At 37.4% G+C, this 21913-nt stretch overlaps 1 protein-coding gene across 3 annotated transcripts in view; it reads left to right on the forward strand.

Moving 5' to 3' along the window:
• The window catches only part of ADAMTSL1 (ADAMTS like 1), a 984547-nt gene that overhangs the window by 537207 nt on the left and 425427 nt on the right, over positions 1–21913 (forward strand). The window contains exon 1 of one of the 3 annotated variants that reach the window (XM_017890110.1): positions 12006–12220. The exons of the other annotated variants lie outside the window; for them this stretch is intronic. Coding sequence (XP_017745599.1) covers positions 12158–12220 — 63 coding nt within the window. The 5' untranslated portion in view covers positions 12006–12157. Of the gene's footprint in view, positions 1–12005; positions 12221–21913 lie in introns of those variants that run through there. 3 annotated transcript variants of the gene reach the window in all.

The raw sequence follows: 21913 nt of genomic DNA on the forward strand, positions 1-21913 counted from the left end.
TATATATATATATGTGCATGTGTTGTATAAAGTGTTAAAATAATGAAATGTCCATTATTTATTACTGACTTTAAAAAACTGAATGTAATCAATGACCTTGAAAACTGCTGTATAGAAATGAATTTATTTCTTCAACAAATACTTGATCATTCAACAAATATTTATTGAGAGCTTATTGTGTGCTAAGCCCTATGCTACATACTGGGATACAGTGGCTAACAAAATGGAAATGGTTCCTGTCCTTATGGAGCTACATTCTAATGAGGGAGAGAGACATTAAATGTATATTACACAAATAAATATAAATACAAACAAAAATTTTTATATGACTATGAACTTTGGTAAGTCCTGTGCAAGAAAACAAATGACAGAAGAGTCTAGTTCAGGGTGACAGATTTAGAAAGACCTATCTGTGGAAGGAACTTTTAAGATGATATATGATCAACCAAAAGGATATAATCAGTAGAAGAATGAAAAAGGGGCCGGGGATGGTGGCTCATGTCTCTAATCCTAGCACTTTGAGAAGCCAAGGTGGGTGGATTACCTGAGGTCAGGAGTTTGAGACCAGCCTGGGTAACATGGTGAAATCTCATCTCTACTAAAAATGAAAAAATTAGTTGGACATGGTGGCACACACCTGTAATTACAGCTACTTGGGAGGCTGAGGCAGGAGAATCCCTTGAACCTGGGAGGTGGAGATTGCAGTGAGCTGAGATAGCGCCACTGCACTCCAGCCTGGGTGACAGAGTGAGAATTCATCTCAAAAAAAAATTAAAAATTAAATTAAAAAATTAAAGAATGAAAAAGGGAGCACTCCAGGCATCAGGAAGAGTAAGTGCAAAGGCTCCAGGAGCACAGACTCATACCCATCTAAGCTAAAATAACCAAATCCAATCAACATATGTGAAAATTTACTCCAGAGAAATACTTCTTTAATATTGGCTTTTCCTTTGAGTGAGGATGGCATTGTTGAAGTAGCGTTGATAAAGCTTGTGTCTTTTTTGAAACTTATAAGAAATTTAGTAATTAGACATGGTTCATCACATCTATTATCACATTGAGTTTCTGCTGTTACTTGGCACAAGATTAAAGAGTTCACATAGGGGAATTTCATTGAGATTGCTTTTACATAAGTAAATTTTGTAATTTTTCTGTTATCATCTTTTTTCTCTTCTTTAAAAAAATTTTGTGGTAAATATATGTGATGTAAAATTTACTCTTTTAACCATTTTAGGTGTGTAGTACTGTGGCATTAAGTATATTCACATTATTATGCAACCATCACCTCCATCTGTCTTCAGGACTTTTAAATCTTCCCCTACTGAAACCCCATACCCGTTGAACATTAATTCCCCATTCCCCCTTCCCTCAGGCTCCTAGCAATCACCATTCTACTCCCTGTCTCTATGAATCTTACTACTCTAAGTACCTCAAATAAGTAGAATAATACATGTCTTCAAGGTTCATCCATGTTGTAACATGTGTCAGAATTTTCTTCCTCTTTAAGGCTGAGTAATATCCCATTGTATGTATATGGAACATTTTGTTGATCCGTTTATTTGTCAGTGAAGACTTAGGTTGCTTTTATTTGTGGCTGTTGTATTAATATATAACACTGCTATGAACATGGGCATACAAATATCTGTTTGAATCTCTACTTTCATTTATTTTGGGTATATACCCCAGCAGTGGAATTGCTGCATCATATGGTAATTCTTTGTTTGATTTTTGGAGAAATCAAACTTGTGCTTTTAAAATTCATACATTCGGCAAATGTCCATTAGACTCCTATTATGTGCCATGCAGCTATACCAGAGGTGGGGAATGAATGAACAGGACACACTGCCTTCCAGGCTTACTGTTTCATGTGTGAGTAGTTGTTGTTACTGTTGTTCTTTCTTTAGATGGTGATAATGATTTACTGTGGAATCGTTAACTCTCTTTCCCAACCTTCTTGAGGCTATCTAGTGCATAGTAAGCATGCCGTCATCATCCCAAGCTTCATTAACTTGAAGTTCTGAGCCAGAGCCTCAAGCTAGATGCAAACATTACATTGTCATATCGTGACTCAGGATATCTATAATAGAACCCCTCTCCCTTCTGTGTCATGTGTGGTAGTAGCTTGAAGAGAAAATTATTTCAGCTAAATCAGAGATTTGATTAACAAAAACCTGTACAAATGAAATTGTAGTATTGTTACACAAATAATACTACTGTATATCATAGTATTATATGAATTCTATTAAGATATTAAATTTGAATATGAGAGAAATAATTTTTCCATTTGAATGACATTATTCCAATAGAAGTGATACATAAGAAAGGAAAATCCACTTTGAATAAGTTTTCTTACCAAAATGTGAAACTTTGAAAGTATAGAATAGCCTTTGAAAATTTAATGAGTTATGACAGTCAACAAAAATTAATCACCATAAAGATAAAGAAAATAATAATGTTTTCATCACCATGAAATCAATCTGATCCTGCCTTCTCCTTAAGAGAGTGGTTCATAGCTAATTTACTTTTCATAATTACAGTGTTTTATTTTGTATGTTTATAACACTCCTTCTTCCAAACAAATCAAAAGCTCGTTTAGCGTAAAGTTGCACTGCAAAAAAGACAGAATCATTTACATGGAGTAGGAAAATAAACATCAAGAGAGAAAGGGTGAGATTTTTTAAAAACTATAGCCTGAGGAAAGATTTAGCCATTGAGCACAGATTTTTCTTCTGAGCTTCCTAGTAGCCAAAGAAAAGATGGCATCACAGAGAGTGATAGAGCTCTCATTATCTAAAAGATAAAACATAATAACCAACAACAGATTTCTTATATTTGATCATTATATTCTGAGAATTCAGTGTAGGGATTCCTATATAATTAAGCTACATAAGGAAAATTATCCTAGAAAAGTTTACAAAATCTCAGGAGTATTCCACATACACATGTTTCTATACTGGTCATTAATCAAAGCCAGAGGCATGTTTATTCACAGACTTTCCAAGGCAATTCTCCAAGAGGCCAGTATGAAATGGGTCAAGCTTGCAGCTTTCAGCTGCTAGAAGGATATATAGCTTGGCCCGTTCTTTTAATAGTTTTGCATAGTCCTGCCACCCTGTATTGCTTGAAAACATACATGTTGTAATAAACACACTTCTGTTTCTCATAAAAGTCTGGAGGTGGGCAATCCAGAAGCATGGTGATACCCTAGAGTTTTAGGAAGCCAGGGTCCTTTTTCTGGTTCATAATATCCACTTCAAGGTTACTTCGTGGTTCAAGATGGCTGCTCCAGCCTTCACATCATCATTCCAGCCACACACGTGAAAGAAAAGGAAAAAAGGAGACAGGGTATGCCCCTCTCTTTATGGGCGTTTCTTGGAATTGCACCCACTTGCTCCACTACATGTCCTTAGTGAGAACTGTGTCACATGGTCACACATAACTGCCAAGAGAGGTTAAGAAATGTTTCTGTTCCGGGTGGCCATGTATGTTTGTACCAAAGCAGAAAAAGAATAGCTATGGAGAGATGGCTAATATTTCTGCCAGAAGTATCTTTTTGTTTTGTTTTGTTTTTGAGATGGAGTTGCTCTGTCACCCAGGCTGGAGTGTACTGGCGCGATCTCAGCTCACTGCAACCTCCGCCTCCTGGGTTCAAGCAATTCTCCTGCCTCAGCCTCTGGAGTAGCTGGGATTATAGGCGTGCGCCACCATGCCCAGCTAATTGTGTTTTTTTAGTAGAGATGGAGTTTCACCATGTTGGCCAAGCGGGTCTCGAACTTCTGACCTCAGGTGATCTGCTCACCTTGGCCTGACAAAGTGCTGGGATTACAGGAGTGAGCCACTGTGCCGGGCTTCAGATATCTTATTTAAAAGAACTTTTTGTCCTTTTAAAATGCAGATGGGCGTTTAAGGAGGAAGTTTTTCCCCTTTATCCTTGGGACCCTGTGCTTTCCATAACTGCCAGTTTCTGTGCTGGGAAAACGTTTGGGATTTTAACTTCTAGGAAATTGCACTTGTAAAAAGAGATAAAATGCTAGATTTTTTTGAACCTATGTTTCTCTCAGTTGCACGCCATATTTTTCCCTCAGGACACCTGCATATATGGTAATCGTTTTATTGTTGTTGGCTTGTATTCAGTTCTCCATGCTGTTATCTTATATTTTATTTCCTTCTTGCCATACTCAACAAGTTCCAAATTCCTTCATGAAAGTCTTTTCAAAAGAAAGGCCCACCATGGTTTCAAGTAGGAAAGATAAAATATCCAGTTTTACCCACAAATTCCGTGTCCTTTCTGGAAACTTTAAAAATAAACCACAAAAAAATCTTAAGTATGTGAAGTAATGCATGAGTTAAGTAGGTTAATTTAGCCATTCCACAGCGTTCAAAACATAATGTTGTACACCATAAATATATGCAATTTTATTTGTCAGTTATTTAAAATAAATGTTTTTAAATGCACTATACTACAAATTAACTTTAGTTATAGGTTCTTTTTTTGTATTTGTTTGAAGGGTTTTGGTATTTCTTTGTGACAGTATATATAATTATGATATGAGATAATTTTTTTTAACAGAGAAACTATTAATCTAGTTCATGTTAGCAAATATAAGCAACATAGAACAGGAATAAAATTGAAGACCACACAGTGATCTGTTACATTTTAGGGGAAGAGTACTCTGATTTTCCATGGTTTAATTGCTTTTCTGAAATTCAAATTTCCTTTCATTTTTGTCTACATTTTCCTCGGTTTTCAGAAACCATCTTTTCTTTTGTAATTCTCCTATTTGCTTTTCTTTTTCTCTACTGTCATCTCTGTGACTATCTCAAAGGTTAATAACTCACATGTTAATTTAACAAACATTTATCTAATGGCAGTTATGTAAAGGGTACTGTGGTCTGTTCTGTGAATACAAGAGTTTGTAATCTTGATATTTGCTTTCACAGGATTTACAATCTAGTTGAAGGAGAGTGACAGGCTCTACTTATAAACAGGGTGGCAAGTGAAAAGTACCTATAGATATATGAGACCCGTTGTGCAGAGGTACACAAAAAGGAACTATTATTATTTGCTACTTAGATTGGTTAAACAATTAAATATTAAAATGTCAAATTAAAAAATAGAAAAACATTTGCCACCACAGAGAAAAATAACTCTTAAAGCTTGAAGCAGTGGAAGAAATCAGAAATGAAAATGATCAGTAACTCTTTGACAGGTTTAAAATTTCTATACAATAAAAAAGTAGTAAAACTAATAATATTAATAATAAGACAGTGGGGAAGATTTTCTCCAATAAAAGGAGGACTCATATCTATGATATATAAATAATGTATTCAAATATATTGAAAATATTATTAATATTCCAGCAAATAAATGAGCAAAAGGAAAAAGGTTTTAAAAAATCACAGTTAGGAGAAGGCTTTGTGGAGGAGCTGACATTAGAGCTATATCTTAGAGAGTAAAAAATATAAATTTTAGCAAGGCAGGGATAGAAGGAGGGACCTTCCAGGCAGAAGGGACGGGATGAACAAATACACAGTAGTCAAAAGACTTGGAGTAGTTGGGTAGTATTTCAATCGAGTTGGAACATGGCTTTCTATTATCCTGGGACTGGAAGCAGATCAGGGAGGTCCTTGAATGCCATGCTGAGGAATTTGGCTTTTGTATTTCAATCCCACTCTCTGTATATTGTCTATAAATCTGTTAACAGCTCTTCACCTTATTGTCTGGCTCTGGTATAATTGTTTTATCTGTAGAGGATGATGTCATGGAAATAGAACTGAACTAGGAATCAGGGGCCTTGGATTTATGTATTACACTTGGGTTTACTATATGAATATTGCAACCATAATTCAAACCTTAACAATTAAAATGATAAGTTTCTCTATGTCAAAAAGACTACAAAAGAGAGTTTATTGCCAGGATTCTCTGTAGCATTGTGCATTGCATACAGTAGGTGCTCGGTAAGTGTTTGTTGAATCTAATTCAATAAGAAACCTCTTGGGTGCAGCACACCAACATGGCACATGTATACATATGTAACAAACCTGTACGTTGTGCACATGTACCCTAGAACTTAAAGTATCATAAACATACATTAAAAAAACTTCTGAGATCTGTGCCATAATTTCAGCAATGTAGAAAAAAGAACAAGGACAGCAGGTTTAAGGGTGCTGAACAAGTCTATCCTCCCGGTTCAGTTCAGTGCTCTGCTACAAGTTCTGTTTTGTTTTGTGTTTTGTTTTGTTTTGGGGGCAAGTATCTTTGAATTTGAATCTACATTATGATAATATTTTTCCCAGAGTTTCATTAGATCTTTCAAATGCGGAAAAATTGAGAGACATGTTCAGTGGCTACTTCTATATCCACCACCTAGAATGGTACTAATTTATTATCTCCTGCTTCTATCAGGCTCTGAGCTAGATACTTTACAAACCTCTCACTCTACTGCCCACAACTGCCTGGTGGTGGTGAACGTAACTCTCATTGTCCAAAAGCCTAAAACAGAACAAGCAAGCAAACAAACAAAAACACCGTAAGCTCAGAAAGTTTCAGCAATTTATTTCCTTAAAGCCCTTCGAGTAATAAATGCAACAGCTAGGATTTAAACTGTCTGGCTCTAAAAACTTGAGTTCTTTCCATGGTACCAAACAGCCTCCAGAATTCCTTTCTTCCACTCACTGGGGTCACAGATTTTAACCAAGCACCTACAGTATGAGAAGCCCTGAATTAAGTCTTGTAGGAAGAACTGTAAGCTCAGGCCCTTGGGGCTTCTGTCAGTTGGAGATGAATCAGATCAAATTTTACAATTGTTGAGTTTGTCACATAAGTAACACATGCCATGCTGGATGCTTTGCAGTGAAAGAGAGGAAGACCATGGGACAAAGAATCTAAAATCATAATTTTTGCCCATTACACAACCTGCAATAGTGAATCAGATTGAGTAAAACAGGAGTCTTACCTTTTTCTATGTTCTCTCTGCGTGCTCTGTTCTCCACAGCTGTAAAGCCTTTCCTTAGTTTCCTTTAATTACCTAAAAGTCTGTGTACATCTCAAAGCCTTTTTCAGTTTCCATTTTCCTCTACCAGACTCCTCACTGAGTCCTTAAATATGTGCTGACATCTCCCTTCTCTGAATTCTCATGGCCCTTTGCTTTACAAAGAATCAGTATAGCTTAGTGGTTATGAATACAGATTGCCTGGGTTTAGATCTTGGCCTTTTCCCTCTTTGGAGATATGATTTGGGCAAGTACTTTAATTCTCTATGCCTCAGTGTTCTCTGTTAAAGGCAATATATCAGCTGGGATTCTGTTGCAAGGAACAGAATTTATTCTTGCTATTTTAAGCAGAAAGTGATGTGTTACAGGATATTAAGTAAAACATAACATTTGAGTTACCAAAGAAAAAGACTCTAATTTGAGCTTTCTGAAGATTCCAGTGCTACTTTACAGAAACACATTACCATGGGAGTTGCTGCCTCTTCCACAGCCAGGAAGTCATCTGCTGAATGGAAAAGCTGAATATGAAATAGCAAGTGCTGCAAGGGCCATGCCCACCTTCCCTGATCCAGCTAATAAATGCATGTCCCATGCCTGCCTCTTGACACCTGCAAAAATAGCAACTGGTTCGCATGGTTACAAGGAAAACATCATTGCTTTGTAGCCATTTTTACAAGCAGAGAGAGCAAAGCGTAGTAGTTGCTGCCTCACTTCCTCCTTCCAAATTTTTGTAGTACTTCAGAGTGGCCAGTTCTCAATTCCATCCAGTACCCTAGCTGCAAGGGAGTCTAGAAAATGTTTCTGGACTTCAGGCACTGGTTGGGATGAAGTTGACTGCTAATCCATCATTAAAAACATCTATGTGAGGTTAATAAATGTACCTACCCTATAGAGTTATTGTAAGGCTTACATTAAATAATATATATAAAATACTTAGAAAAGTGCCTACACGTGGGAGACTCTCAGTGTATGTCTATTATTGTCTATTTTCATCTGTCAATGTCTCAGATGGTAGTCCTGGGGAAAGTCAAACAGCCTTTGATAGAGCCCCAAATTTCCTGCCTGCTAATAACTTTGATGAACCCATTTTCTATGTAGGAGGACTGGTTTCCTCATCTGCAAACTGGGGATAATAATCACTCTCTGACTCCTAGAGTTTCTGTTCATGTCACATTAGATCATGTGTGAAAAGTGATTTGAAAACTGTAATGAATGCTCTAATGGTTTTAGTGTTAAATAGATACTAGGTGAGTTGGCGAGTTGTAGAGTAATGCTCAAATTCCAGTTCTGCCCCTGAGAATAGCAGTCTGCTTCCTATACTTTTATCTTAGTCACCCTTACTTTATTTTTCAGAATTAGCCAGGGAAATCAAACTTCACTGCATCCCTGTGAGGAAAACAAGGCTTAGATGCTGCCGTAACGACCTCCTTAAAGAGGGGAGATTAGGCCCTGCCCAGCTCTTGAAATCCTCCCAGCCCTGAGTTCTTTCCAGGAGACCCTGTGTCCCCTATAACACTGGTTTCTGCAGCTGACGGGCTAAGCAAAGAGGCTCAACCTGAAGAAAGAGACAGGTGGCTCCAGAGCAAGGCTTGTAACGAATTCTCCCCAGGGAGAGAAATACCAAAAGTTTAGCTCACTCTTTCCTCCCATAAAGCACACTGAATGTTAACAGCTTGCTTCTGTCCAAGCTGGTGTTTTTTAAATTAAGTATTGTTAAATCCATACCATTTGGAATGATGCTTCAGACAGCCCTGACACTCTCTCTTGATTCTGCTTTCATTTCACCTAATATGTTGTGCATGGAGCCAGTAACCAGTATTATTCGGCTGCCGTGGCTTCTGCTGGTGCTGCTGCTCACACACTTGCAGACGGCTTTAATTTAGATACCTGAAGAGGAAAAAAGGAATTTGGCCAACGCCCTGCTCAGATGCCATAAGGGGCCTTTCCCCGGCTGCCATTAATATGGATCTAGATTACCTAAAGTTTTATGGTATTTTTCCTAGGTGCTGAAAAAGTTTTAGACATGAGAAAGTCAAGAGACATAGAAGCTGGAGGCTAAAATAGGATACTTTCCATCATCAGGTAACATATACCCATAGTAAACCCTGGTAGCCTACTTTCCTTTTCCTATAAACATCCCCCTTCAACCACATCACTGCCAACATGTGAATATATGTGTGTGTATACATCATATATAGATATAAATGCATATATGTGAATATGAGATGAGGGTGGATTTCGATTTGGTAAACCGTGGCTCAATGGCCAGTTCTAGCCAGCAAAGCTTCAGTCAAGTCACTTAAATTCTCTGAGCCTCAGTTTCCACATACATAAAATGGGGTGATTACTTAATTTCAAAAAGTAGTCACAAAGGTCAAATGAGATCAAAACTGTAAACTTACATTGTAAACCATAAAGATGGCATGTAAATTTTGGCCATTATCAAAATGAGTTCATTACCAAAACTTTCCCCAATCACCTTAACCCAATTTGATTTTGTTCTTCCTTTTCTGAAGTTATAGTAAATTTGTAATTTCCCCTGCACTGTGTAGCTCTGGATGTGCAATTGCTTTTCCTAGTTTCTCTGGGTATTCCCAAGAGGAGACAATGCTGTGAGGAATCAGAAGCATGAGACAACGTGGTGGGCATCCTCCAGGCATTCAATAGGTGATTGAGGCCTGGGCTTTAAAATAGTGTATTATTCGTTGACTTCATTGAGGTGACCATCTTGCTGTACATTAGCATGCCCATCAAAACTCCAAGGCAGAAATTTCTGACTCAAAATACCAAAGCAGTATTTATTTGCAAAGCAGAAAGGAATCTAGACTAGCATACAAGTGGTTGCCAGTTATTTTCTGACCATGCCGATTATTTTTCTATTCCTCTACAAATAGTATCTTGTCGTTAGCATTGTTGCTACTTTTCTTTCTCCCGTTACCTGTTCTTCCCTTTGCATCTGCTTAATGAGCAGGGTTTATGTGTGAAGAGAGAGAAGGTGGTATTAGGTAAAATGTTCCATTAATAGAACTAGTTGAAACTCTTCAGTTAATGACTCTGATAGGAGGGAAAAAAATAAACCCTTTAGCAGAAAGCTCTGGTGTGTAACAGAAAGACACATGTAACATAGCTTTATGAATGAAAGTTTATTTCAATCAATCACCTTTCTTTAATGTGATGAAGATTTCAGATAAAACAATAGTGGAAAACAAAGTTAAGCATTTTATATCTACTTGTGAATACACTTTAGCTTATGAGCATTAGCCAGTTTTTGAGAGATTTGTAAAACAAATCTTTCTAAAAGGGAAAAGCATATTTCGAGAACAGGCTCTCTTTGTTATGGATTTGTACTATCCATTTTTCTAGGTCCACATACTTAGTATTGAGAACAAAGGTGAATCTTTGTATGACCTTGACTTTCCTAACAGCTTGAAAATAGGATTTTTAAAGTTTCTCTCTCTTTAATTGATATACCATATGAAGTAGGTAACCTAAAGTTGAACAACCTGCTTTTCTTCACCTTTTTGAACAGCAACATAGCAGGTATGTATATAGGCAGACCTGCCTATATTCACATGCCCGTTATGGCTTGATCAGGTTTTCCATATTTGTGTGTTTCATATCTCTTCTCAGTATTTTTTAATAATGAAAGGAAAGAACGTTAATTCTAAATGTCTTGTGCGTCCACCGCATATATTTCTGGGCTATCAGGAGATCTGTAAAGGGAAAATGTCCTGGTGACACACATATGGCAATGTAAGGCCAAGGCTGCTCTTTTATTCTTTCAAAACTCAATGATTTCCTTTGCAGATAAGGGGAAATACATCCTTGTTTGACACTTTTCTAAAACTGTAATAAAACCTTCCTCTGGTAGAGTCAAATCTCCCTTGCTGGTGGATTAAGCAGCTTCAGAAGCTTCCTGACCTTCTCGTTGCTGTTGCTGGCCTTGTCGTCATTTCACTGCTCATTAGCACTTCCTTCAGGGTTGGACTGGCCTCCAAGGTCATCTCGTCCAACCCTCTTGCAATAGTGGACGGAAAAATGAGGTAAAACTCAGTTCACCCTTTTCTGCATTATAGCAGCTCTGATAAAGGATGTGGGTGAGGTGCAGAGGAAGCTGAAACTTGGTTAAAAGAAGGTTTGGGGATTAACTGAGGATTTAATTCATCCTTTCTTTCTCTCCCGTGGCTAAAGCAGATAGTTGAGAGTTGGCAGTGCATCAAAACCAGGCTGCTCCTCAACCCCAAATTTCAACCCCACTCATCCTGGGGTCTTTGTTGAGGGCTTCTTTTTAAACTAGGGGATCTAAATTTCTAATTGTGCCTTTACAATTAGCAAATCTTAAATGCCTTAAATTGTCACTTTACAAAGAAGCAACTTGCTTTGTGGGTTTTTTTGGTTTTGTTTTTTTTTTTTTTTTTTTCCAAATTAAGTCCTTAATAACACAAAATAACTTATGCCACTGTTTAGGCTTAGTGAGGAACCTTCAGAAAATGTATAGAGTGTTTATTTTCCAAGTCAAGAGAGAAAGTAAAGAGGAACTTTATGGAGGCGAAATAAAACAGTTGTACAGAACACATTTACAGGGCACATTAAGTCGGTTTTTGTCTATGGTTCTTTCCCTTTATGGCATATGTTATATATTGACAGGGATTAAGTTTCTCTCCTGAATGGAACAATACACAGTCACAGGGAGCTACTGTACTTTACAAAGCAACAGACATCAGCACAGGCAAATGGCAAATAGAAATGTATCTCACAAAGAACTAACCAGGTCCATGGGAAGCACAGTGCTTGACTTCATCTTCTGCAATTCTGCATCTTTTGCATTTCCCTTCTTGCTCTGCTGCTCGCTCGCCTTTCTTTTTCGTCCTTTTCCCCCTTTTTTGCTCGCACTGTTACACTTTCTCTGTCCTCCTGGCTTTGTTATTCAGCATGTCTGATTAGCAGGAGCCTGATTGGCTGGCTGCCTGCTCCAAGAGAGATTCCATTCAGCTTACCCCCCACCCATCCACCCACCCACCCCTCGGTCAGGAAATGTGAGCGGGGCTGATGGAAGCTGATAGGCAGGACTGGAGTGTTAGCACCAGTACTGGATGTGACAGCAGGCAGAGGAGCACTTAGCAGCTTATTCAGTGTCCGATTCGGATTCCGGCAAGGATCCAAGCATGGAATGCTGCCGTCGGGCAACTCCTGGCACACTCCTCCTCTTTCTGGCTTTCCTGCTCCTGGTAAATGCCTTTTCATTTCAATACATTGCTATTGCCATTGAGTCTGGGTGCTGGTGTGTGTGTGTGTGTGTGTGTGTGTGTGTGTGTGTGTGTGTGTCTTTATCTTAAAGCTCCAGGTAAAATAATGTACACGATTACAAAGAGAGAAAAATCCTTCCAGAACTTTGAACCCCAACTTCCCAAGCAAGATAAAGTCTGCAGGACTTTCTGGAATTAGTTACTGCTATATCGTAGTACTGATACTGAGACATGAACTTTGGGACATACTGCATGGAGTGTAGGAGCTGAGGACTGTATACATGGTGGTGTGTATGCTCGGAATTTGGATAACAGACATCCTGAAATCAAACTCACTCACTGTGGTGTTCCGAACTTTTTGAAGGATAGGCTTTGCCGGGCTTGCCAGTACTGCCTTTAATGAATTATTTTCCGTCTATGCATATATACTAAGGAGCCAGGTAAACAGGGGAATGAGAGGCTCTTTGCAGGCAACCCAGATTATAGCTCATAATTACTGCAAGTCATTTATGGATAGAAGTTAATGCTAGTATTTATGAATTGAGGATTATGGTCTTTGATCTCTAATTTACTTTTAAAGAAGAAAAAAGAATGATGACTTTTAGTACGGCTGATTGCCACAGTCATAGTGATAAGATGCTCTGCTCTTGAACATCAGTGCACATTGCATTTTTGACTCAAAGTAAATGTTCCGTTGTGACTCATACTTGGTTTTATGGGCAGAAAATGAACATTTACTGTCCAAAATAAATCTACACTCAAAATATTAATAGCAATGCACATTTTTTTAAACCAGAGTGTTCTGGGCAGGCAGCTTAGTAAATCTCATCTGAAGGTTTGATTCCAAAATTTGCACACGCTGATCCAAACAAATGTGATTGTAGTTTTTCCTGTCACATTTATAACATGCCAGAACTTCCTCAGAAGGTAACAAGGAAAGAAGAGAACAAGGTAAAAATGTAGCAAATGAATAGGTTGCATTGATTCCTTGATGGGGAAGGAATGTTTTGTTCTGATTAGATTCTGACACATCTAATCTGCCCTATAATTTTGAAGTAGGGAAGCAAGCCATTTGGTACAAATTGAAAAAGTCCAGGAGATTCATCAAACAGACTAATCAGACAGAGATTAAATATTTCATACATTCCCACTTCTTAATGATTTGCATCTTTGTAGCTAAGAAATTATAATGCTGCATTGCAGGTGCTATAAATACAGAAATATATTTTTAATATATTTTTCATAGAAATTTAAAGGCAAACTACATTTTAAGCATGAATGAACTGTAAGTTTTAGCTGTTCTGAAAAATATAAAGAACAGAATGTTTAGGTATGCTTTATGACTTGTGGAGCAAGCGATTTATGAAAGGTGTCTCATTTTTTCCATATGGGATGTGTTACTTGTATACACCATTAGTTTGTCTCATCTTTCCTTCTTTGTGATTTTTTTAAGTGTGTGTTATTTTCCCATTATATTGCATCATAAAGCAAATTACCAGTACACATTACTTTTTTTGATATTTTCATATGAAAGCATGATCTCATTGTACTTTAATAAAACTTTCCCATTCCAGAATAGATTGTTTTGCTATCCATTTGGTAAATGCATTATATCCCTCTCTGATATCTTGAATATTCATATATATATTTGAGCATATAATTTGACTTACGTGGAATGAAAAGGTATGTATGCTTATTCCAGAAGGACTTAAAACATATCATGTTTAAATTACAATTATTGTATTATAAAGATAAAATTAAAACAAACCTAGGTTTGTTTTACCCCTGCATTTAAATGAAATGGAAATCTGAGAGTTATACTACAAAAGAAAGAACTGACTGGTGTTTACATACATCCCTTTGCAAAGCAATAACAACATTAGTAATTGCTGTCATGTATTTTCTGTATGAATATGGCTAGTTGTTTGAAAATCATTACAATGAATCCTTACAATAATCATACAAATAAGACATTTTTAAACCCATTTTTCAGGTAATGAAATAAGCTTGCATTTGAACCCAAAGGTCAAATAATGGAGAGAATAGAGCATATTTGCTTCGTATGGTGGTTGTAAATATTTAGCAACAATGAAAACAGTGGTGCAGGTTAGTCTGTACCCTTTGTTGGAGATATTTGGGCTTTTTGCATCATCTTGATCATTAAAGATATGTATAATATCATGAGTGCTTGTTAGACTTGCTCATTAACTGCCCCCTTTAAAATTAAATTTAATTATTGACTTAAGAGACTGTGACCCTTAGCCTGTTCTGTACTTGATTTAGAACTACAAGTGTAGCATCATCAACTCAGCCTTCAAGCTTGATAGAGAAATTGAATTGAGGGGTTTGTTTTCCTATAGTTTTTTGTTTTGTTTTGTTTTTTTCATTTACACATTGCAAGGATTCTGTCTATTTTTGGACTTACTTTGGGCAATTTCTAAAGGTCTCTGTAACTTAATTGGAAAAAATCCTGTCTGTTTAGTGGCAAACCCAGTTTCTACCTTGTCAAAATATCCTTCATTTCATTGACAGCTGAATCATCTGTATCATGACTAGGTTCTTGAGTGTGTACAAATATTGAAGGTTGTTCAGCCTCCATTCTGTCAAAATTCTTTCCCCTTGGAACTTACTTCTGAGAGAATGGGCTTCCTGTGTCTTGAATCTATTTTAGGTTACCACCCATATTTTCATGCAAAGAACATATATCATAGATTTCTCTTATATTCTGGACACAATAGGACAAGTCATACTGATCAAGAGATTTCATTTGCTATTCAGGTGAAATTAAACTACATAATGCCATTTTCCCAATCTCCCATCCTGCTCTCTCGTTTTTATTCTCTCTCCTTTGTCCCAATTTGTTTAGCTCAAAAAGAATGTGGCAAAACCATGACTGGCCATTGACATATGTGTCCATCTACACTTGAAGTCAAATCACTTCTTGTCAGAAAGGTGTTTAATCAAATTTGCATTTGCCTTTTGTTTCTTTTAAGTAGTTTTAAGCTCTTTCGCCTGCTATTGTGAGAGTTGCAAGAGTAACACTAGGAATTATAATAAAGTACATGTGTTTTTCTGTTGAATTTCTTTTTCTTCTCTGCACTAATTTATACATGGCAACTAGTCAAACACAATAGCCCATTCCCTTCAGTCCCTCTGGCACTCTCTCGCACTATTATCTAAGTGGATCTATCTTGGATGGGGAGAAGCACCATCCAAGCTATTACAAACAAATAGCTTGTGGAATGAATGTTAAGACCCTTATTTACAGGAGAACACAGCCTGTTCCAGCAGCTTATATGTCTGTGTGTGTTCATGTGCATGTACAAGCACCTTTCTATAATTGTTCACTCCACACAGATTTCTTATTCTCAAGCCTAGATTGTCCTTAAATCAAGCTTGAAGACTTTTCACATAGATCTAAAGGACACTATGAAGCATTTAAAATTTAAAAATCACTTTCTTCTCGTTTTTGCGAAGTTTCTTATCTAGATATGGTCAGCTACATTTTTGTTTTCTCAGGCTCCTGTTTTTTAGTGTTTCAGTGTGTTCAGGACCACTTTCTGGCCCCCATTATTATTTTCACATACACCATTTATGTTGCTTCATTTAAGTTGAGGGAAGAGTGTCCAATAGTGGTCACCAGTGAACTACAGAAGAATCTTGTTATACCAGGAACCTTTTTCCTTGAAAATGTATATGGATGTTGAAGTCTTTTGAGAGACAGAGAGAATGAATTAATAAATGCATGTATGTGTTTGTGCATTTGTATGTTTTAATACATGTTGGTGCCCTTTACTATTATGTATGTATAATTTGGAAAGCAGTCTTCTAGCACACCATGGAGTAGGCTATTACTCAAACTTAGGAGGTGCACAAAGTTTATTCTTATATCGTACTAACAAAATTACAGTTAGGGTTTGCCATTTTTATCAGTTAAGTGTGGTTAACCCTATACAAGCTACTCATTTTTTTTAAACTTAGTTTATTTGGGCTGTATTTTGTTTGGGGATTATATTAGCATGAGACATGGTCTGGGTGTTTTGGTTCTCCCCTTTATTATGGCTTACTCAGAAAATAATTTTAAACTCTTCCAGGAAAAATACAGTGTCCTATGAATTTCTGCTTTTCCCAAAGGACCTAGTAGAGTGCCGTGTAGATACAGTTTGTGAACTAAATGAAAAGAAAAAATGACTTACAGAGACTATCAAAGGGTTCTTTAATTCTTCATATTTTCAGTGATTCCTAAATTCATATGTGTAGTTCTGTTTCTTTGGTCAAGTGGCAGCTCTGCTTTTAATGCATGTATCTTTCAGTTTCCAGGAATGACACACTCTCAGGTACAGCTATATAAGTTTAATTGTGCCCTCCTCTCAGTAAGCGTATTCTACTGTTTCTGTGGTCTCATGAGTAGAGTGACCCAGAAATGACCTCTTCATAGCATAAGGACTGGAGCCTTTTCTTGAGTGAGGGCATTCCTTGAATCACCATGAATAACCTATTGGTTAAGTGTGTTGAGATAGTCACAGGAAAATGTGTCTCAATCAAGTTTTACAGTCTTGTCATTGTTACTAATTTTCTTCTTTTAGAGAGCTGGCTTCACACTTTTGAGACAAGTGCATGTCATTTTCTGTCTACATCATAAAAACCATACCATGTGGTTGAATTTTGGCTTGATTGGCAGTACTGGCTCAGGAGCAGCTTAGGACTGGCATACCAGAGGTGATGTAAGTCCTAAAGGATCCTAATTGAAATAGGCCAGCACAGCTGTGTGGGGAGCCTGCCTGCTAACTGGGGTAAGCTGTTGCTATCAACCCCTTCTTTCCATGAGCTCAAAAATAAATGACTAAATCTCCCCAATTCCCGAACTTCAAGATTAAAACCTACATTGAATAAAGCTTAACTGTTCTGTTTCGCCTCTCAGGGACTCTGTTAACTGGAGGACCCAGCGTGGAGGGCATTTAGTTAAAAGTTTTCTGGCCACGTCAAGAAGATACCCAATGGCCATAATCTGCAGCCAACAGTGACCTTGGGCTTTTCGTTTATTGTCTTTCCCAAGAAACTCAGTATTTATAAATCCATTGAAATGTTTTGCTGTATTCACAGGCATTCTTTATTTTGATTACAGAAATATACTCTATCTCATGAAGTAATTGTAACCTTTATTAGGAGAAATACCGTAATTTCTGTGTTCAGATAGCCTCATCCCAAATTCTACCCACATATAGCTATGTGTATAGTCAGCACTTAGTAATTGCTTGTCAGAAGGCATAAATAATTCATTGTAATCTCTCAAATATTGTATATGTAATTTTTATAGTTCTTGGGCTACTTTGCATTTATCTGTGCCACTGCTCCTCTCCTACTTATCTTATACTTCTGTGTGTCCCACAAAGCTGTGGGGGACAGCAGAAGGAGTGACTTGTTCCTCCTGCCTCTTTCAGAATGCCTGGTAATTTGATCTCAATAAATGTGGGTGAATGAATAAATAAATGGAAAAATAAGAATGACTTGGCAAGAAAAGGTGAAAACAAGGAAAAGTACAAGTAGGAAGGAAAAATGTAAGCATTCATTTTACATGTGAGGCATTTCACTATTTCTGGTTTTAGTAAGACCAAGTCAACAGCCCTAATAAATGCAAAAGAGGAATATATTCCGTATTCCTTTCTCTGTCTCTTAAATATACGTAGCCACACGCTGAACAACAATTAAACAACAACCCCTTTTGCTCTTGTTAATTAGAATGAATCATTTTGGATGTTTCTTATATTTTTTATCCATTTAGTTCTCAAGTATTTTCCTTTTCAAAACTTGTCCTCAGGAAGAAAATGATATTTACATTAGTCACAGTTTTATAAAACTTGAAAGTACTTATAATAGATTCTCATGTTAGCAGAGATGATGCTGTGGATTCACTAAAACCTATTTCTTCTTACCACTGAGTACAGTGATAAACTGTATTTGCCAGCCTTCCCTTCCCTGGGATTGGATGGTGCTATGTAATTGAGTTCTTATCAGTGAAAAACAGCTAGAAGTACTATACGGCACTTGTAGGCCTGATCCCTCAGCTCTCTGTGATCCTCCAAGCATCAAACACTCTCTTTACCTGCCTGCTGGATGCAGAGAATCCACTAGAAAAAACTTCATGACTCTAAGGAATGGCAAAGCCACCAAATGGAAGTCTACGTCCCTGAATGACTACATGGAGCACAGCCCCTCAGTGTCACTCTCACAGACTTACACTGTGAACATTCATTTAACCATAAGCAAGAAATAAACTTTGTTTTGTGAAAACCCTGAAATTTGGGGAAAGGTGTTGTTTGTTATACTGAAAACTTCTAAGAAATTACACATGCTTCAAATTTGGATGCTATGCATGCCAGTACTTACTCATAAGTAAGTACTAATACCATTTTCCATTTATCGTATGGGAAAAGAGAACTAACAAGATGCCACAGCATCCTAATGGTGGTTTGATCTTTGTGGTTTGCAATTGACTGCATACCTAAAGTGTGATAAGTAGTTGGGGGTATGTGTGAGTACTACAGGGAATATAGGAAAATGGGTCCACTTTTAAAACATAGAATCTGGAAGTGGATGAGGGAGTGGTAGAAAATGAGGAAAGAAAACCAAAGAGGCAAGGCTGTGGTGAAACAGTTAGAATCTCCTGGGACAGAGTGGGATCAAACAGCGAGGCCAAGGACACAGAAGCACACAGATCCAAGGGGAAGGCAAATATAACAGAAAAAGACTCTGAGAAGCTGAAACCAGGGTGCAACACTGAAACTGCTCCAAGGGCAGAATGTTAGAAAATCAGAGTGAACAATTCACAGAGAGGGGAACAGACTCCCAAAGGCAAAGAAAACAAATGTTTTGTACGGTGGTATACAAAGCAAACCGCACTTCTTGAATATCCCTAGTTTCAAACAATCTTTAACACATTTTTCTTGGAGGTGTTTGAGTGCCGTGAAAGAACAGTGATTTTAGGCTGGGTGCAGTGGCTCACATCTGTAATCCCAGCACTCTAGGAGGCCGAGGAGGGTGGATCACTTGAGGTCAGGAGTTCGAGACCAGCCTGGCCAACATGGTGAAACCCCGTCTCTACTAAAAATACAAAAATTAGCTGGGCGTGGTGGCAGGCACCTGTAATCCTGGCTACTTGGGAGGCTGAGAGGGAATTGCTTTAACCCAGGAGGTGGAAGTTGCAGTGAGCTGAGATCAAGTCATTGTACTCCAGCCTGGTGACAAGAGCAAAACTCCATCTCCAAAACAAACAAACAAAAACACAGTGGTTTTAGAATGGAACCATCTGGGCAGCAGCACTGATTCCAGTTTCATGACCGTGGCCCAGTCACATAATTCCCTTCAGCTTCTGTCTGCTCATCCATGCTCTACTGCCAATTGCACCCAGCTCTCCAGGATGCTGCAACAGGCAAAGGCACCATTAGATGTCGAGGTGTTCTGGAAACTCCCAAGTACTGTAACAATTCAGGTGATTACTCTCATTCATGTGAAAATCATTTCTCTGTCACCAACTGTCTACCAGTGGGTAGAACCAGGCGTCCATGGAGACAGACAAAGGCTCCATGAGAGATTAAGACACAATCTCTACAGTGAAGAACTTGGTAGTGTGTTGGACATTTTGTTGTCAAGAGTTTTTTTTTTTTTTTAATTTTTCAAAACACAGCTCTTCTGTAGGCAAGTTTTATGATGGACACTATTATTTTCAATTTCCCCACAAGCTGATTCATCTTGTAAATAACTCTCTGCACTTGCTTAGATGCTGTTTGTTTAACCCTTTTATCCCTGTGTAAATGTAAATTATGGCTTTCCATAGATTATGCATGTGTTATTTTCAAATTATCAGTCACTATTTGACCCTGAACATGAAAATTATTTTACTTTTGTAGAGTTCATAATCTCAGTTTGTGCAACAGAACACATTGGAACAATTTTTTAGTTAATATTCTTTAGGGAAAAACTATTCTCAAGATAAATTGTTATCTTTGCGAGGATTATCATTATGTGTGACCAAAATCTAGAGAGTTTTCATCTGCATGGTAATTTGATCTCAATAAATGTGGGTGAATGAATAATAAATGGAGAGTGCCCACTATCACTGGGGAATCTGCTACCAGATTACAATCTGCACATAGTTTCTACTACATTGTGCTTTCTTTGCAACAACCAAAATCCATGCAAAAAACAACTATATTCCATTTGGAATTACACTTCTGTCAGTACAATTACTATACGAGGTGGCATCTCCCATCCTCATTAGAATTATACCTAAAGTTCTTATTAAAATAAATTAATTACAGTAAGACCAAAATGGCCTTGTGCATCAAAAGGAGGATAGTTGAAAGAAAGGGAATAGCAGAAAAATCACGTGCATGAGCATATGCCATTTATAATACAGGAGATTTATTCCACTTCTGAGGCAAGAAATTGCTGGACTCTAATAGTTTCACCACCTGTGAATTATTTGGGTGCACCTCATAAGCGGGTTCTTTCTTCTATTTGTTTAAAGAAATAAGTGGTATGTTTGCCAATTCTACACTACATTAATTTTCACGGAGTTTCCATTTTCATCTTCATTGCTTTTTCAGATTTTTTTCCAAAGCTTCTGCCATTCTCCAGCTAAAGCTTTGGGTATTTTCCCCTTCAATTTTTGTCCAGGGACTTTCTCTAAGTCAATTCAGTTTGTTGGCATAAATGTTGGGATGAAAAGAGTGTGATAACCTAAGACATCCTGACATAAATTCCAAGAGCACTAAAGAAATGAGACAGGAAATTGTGAGCAACCTATAATAAATTCAAACTGTCTAATAAAATAAATATACCTCACTTTGTTCCCATAGTAAGGTATGGTAGGGTGTCTGATTTCTCAGCCTCCTTTGCTGGCTGTCATCTCAGTCACCATTTGAAGTCTGTAAGAGTGTTGTTAGAATATTGTACTTCATCAATAGAACCAGGAATGAAAAAGAGTAATGGAAACAGTAAGAACTCCTACTGTTCAGGTGTTCTTAAGTGAGATTTGAAGGGAATGTTTTCAGAACTAGCCGGTTCTTTTATTCTAGTTGTTATAACTATTTGTCACTGAGATCTAATTTAATTTTCCTAATACACCACACACTTTTAATTCTTATTTGGGGCTTGTAGCTGGTCTGAGATAACAAACATTTTTCAAATTACTGTTATGAAGTTAACTGGCATTTAACTTCCCAGCCCTTAGATTCATAGCATTTCAGAATTAAAGGGAATCTTTGATGCGTGCAGAATGTGACCTCAGTTGACTGGGATCTCTTTGAAGGCAGGAATTTTGTTTTATTTTGTCCTGAATATCTTTCTATCTCTAGCACCAGACAAAGAGTTTGATATAGAAAAAGTGTTCGATGTAAGTTTGTTGTTTGAATAAATTAATTAGTTGCCTATTCCAGCCCTTTCATTTTGCAGATAATTTAATGTAAAATATACATGTCTGTAAAGAGATTCGAGTCATATTTATCAGGAGCACCTAGTACATAGGATCCAGATACTGGAATCTTGTGCTGTTTCCTTTGAGTCTGTTCTCCTTCTGTTGAGTTCATTCTCCTGTATTATACTGTGTGGCCCCTTAAGGACCTTTCAATAACAGCCATCATGCTGGCTTTGGTAGAGAGGGATTCAAATGTTGAA

This window comes from Rhinopithecus bieti, unplaced genomic scaffold (assembly GCF_001698545.2).
Source record: "Rhinopithecus bieti isolate Rb0 unplaced genomic scaffold, ASM169854v2 scaffold_17667, whole genome shotgun sequence".
Classification (NCBI taxonomy): Eukaryota; Metazoa; Chordata; class Mammalia; order Primates; family Cercopithecidae; genus Rhinopithecus; species Rhinopithecus bieti.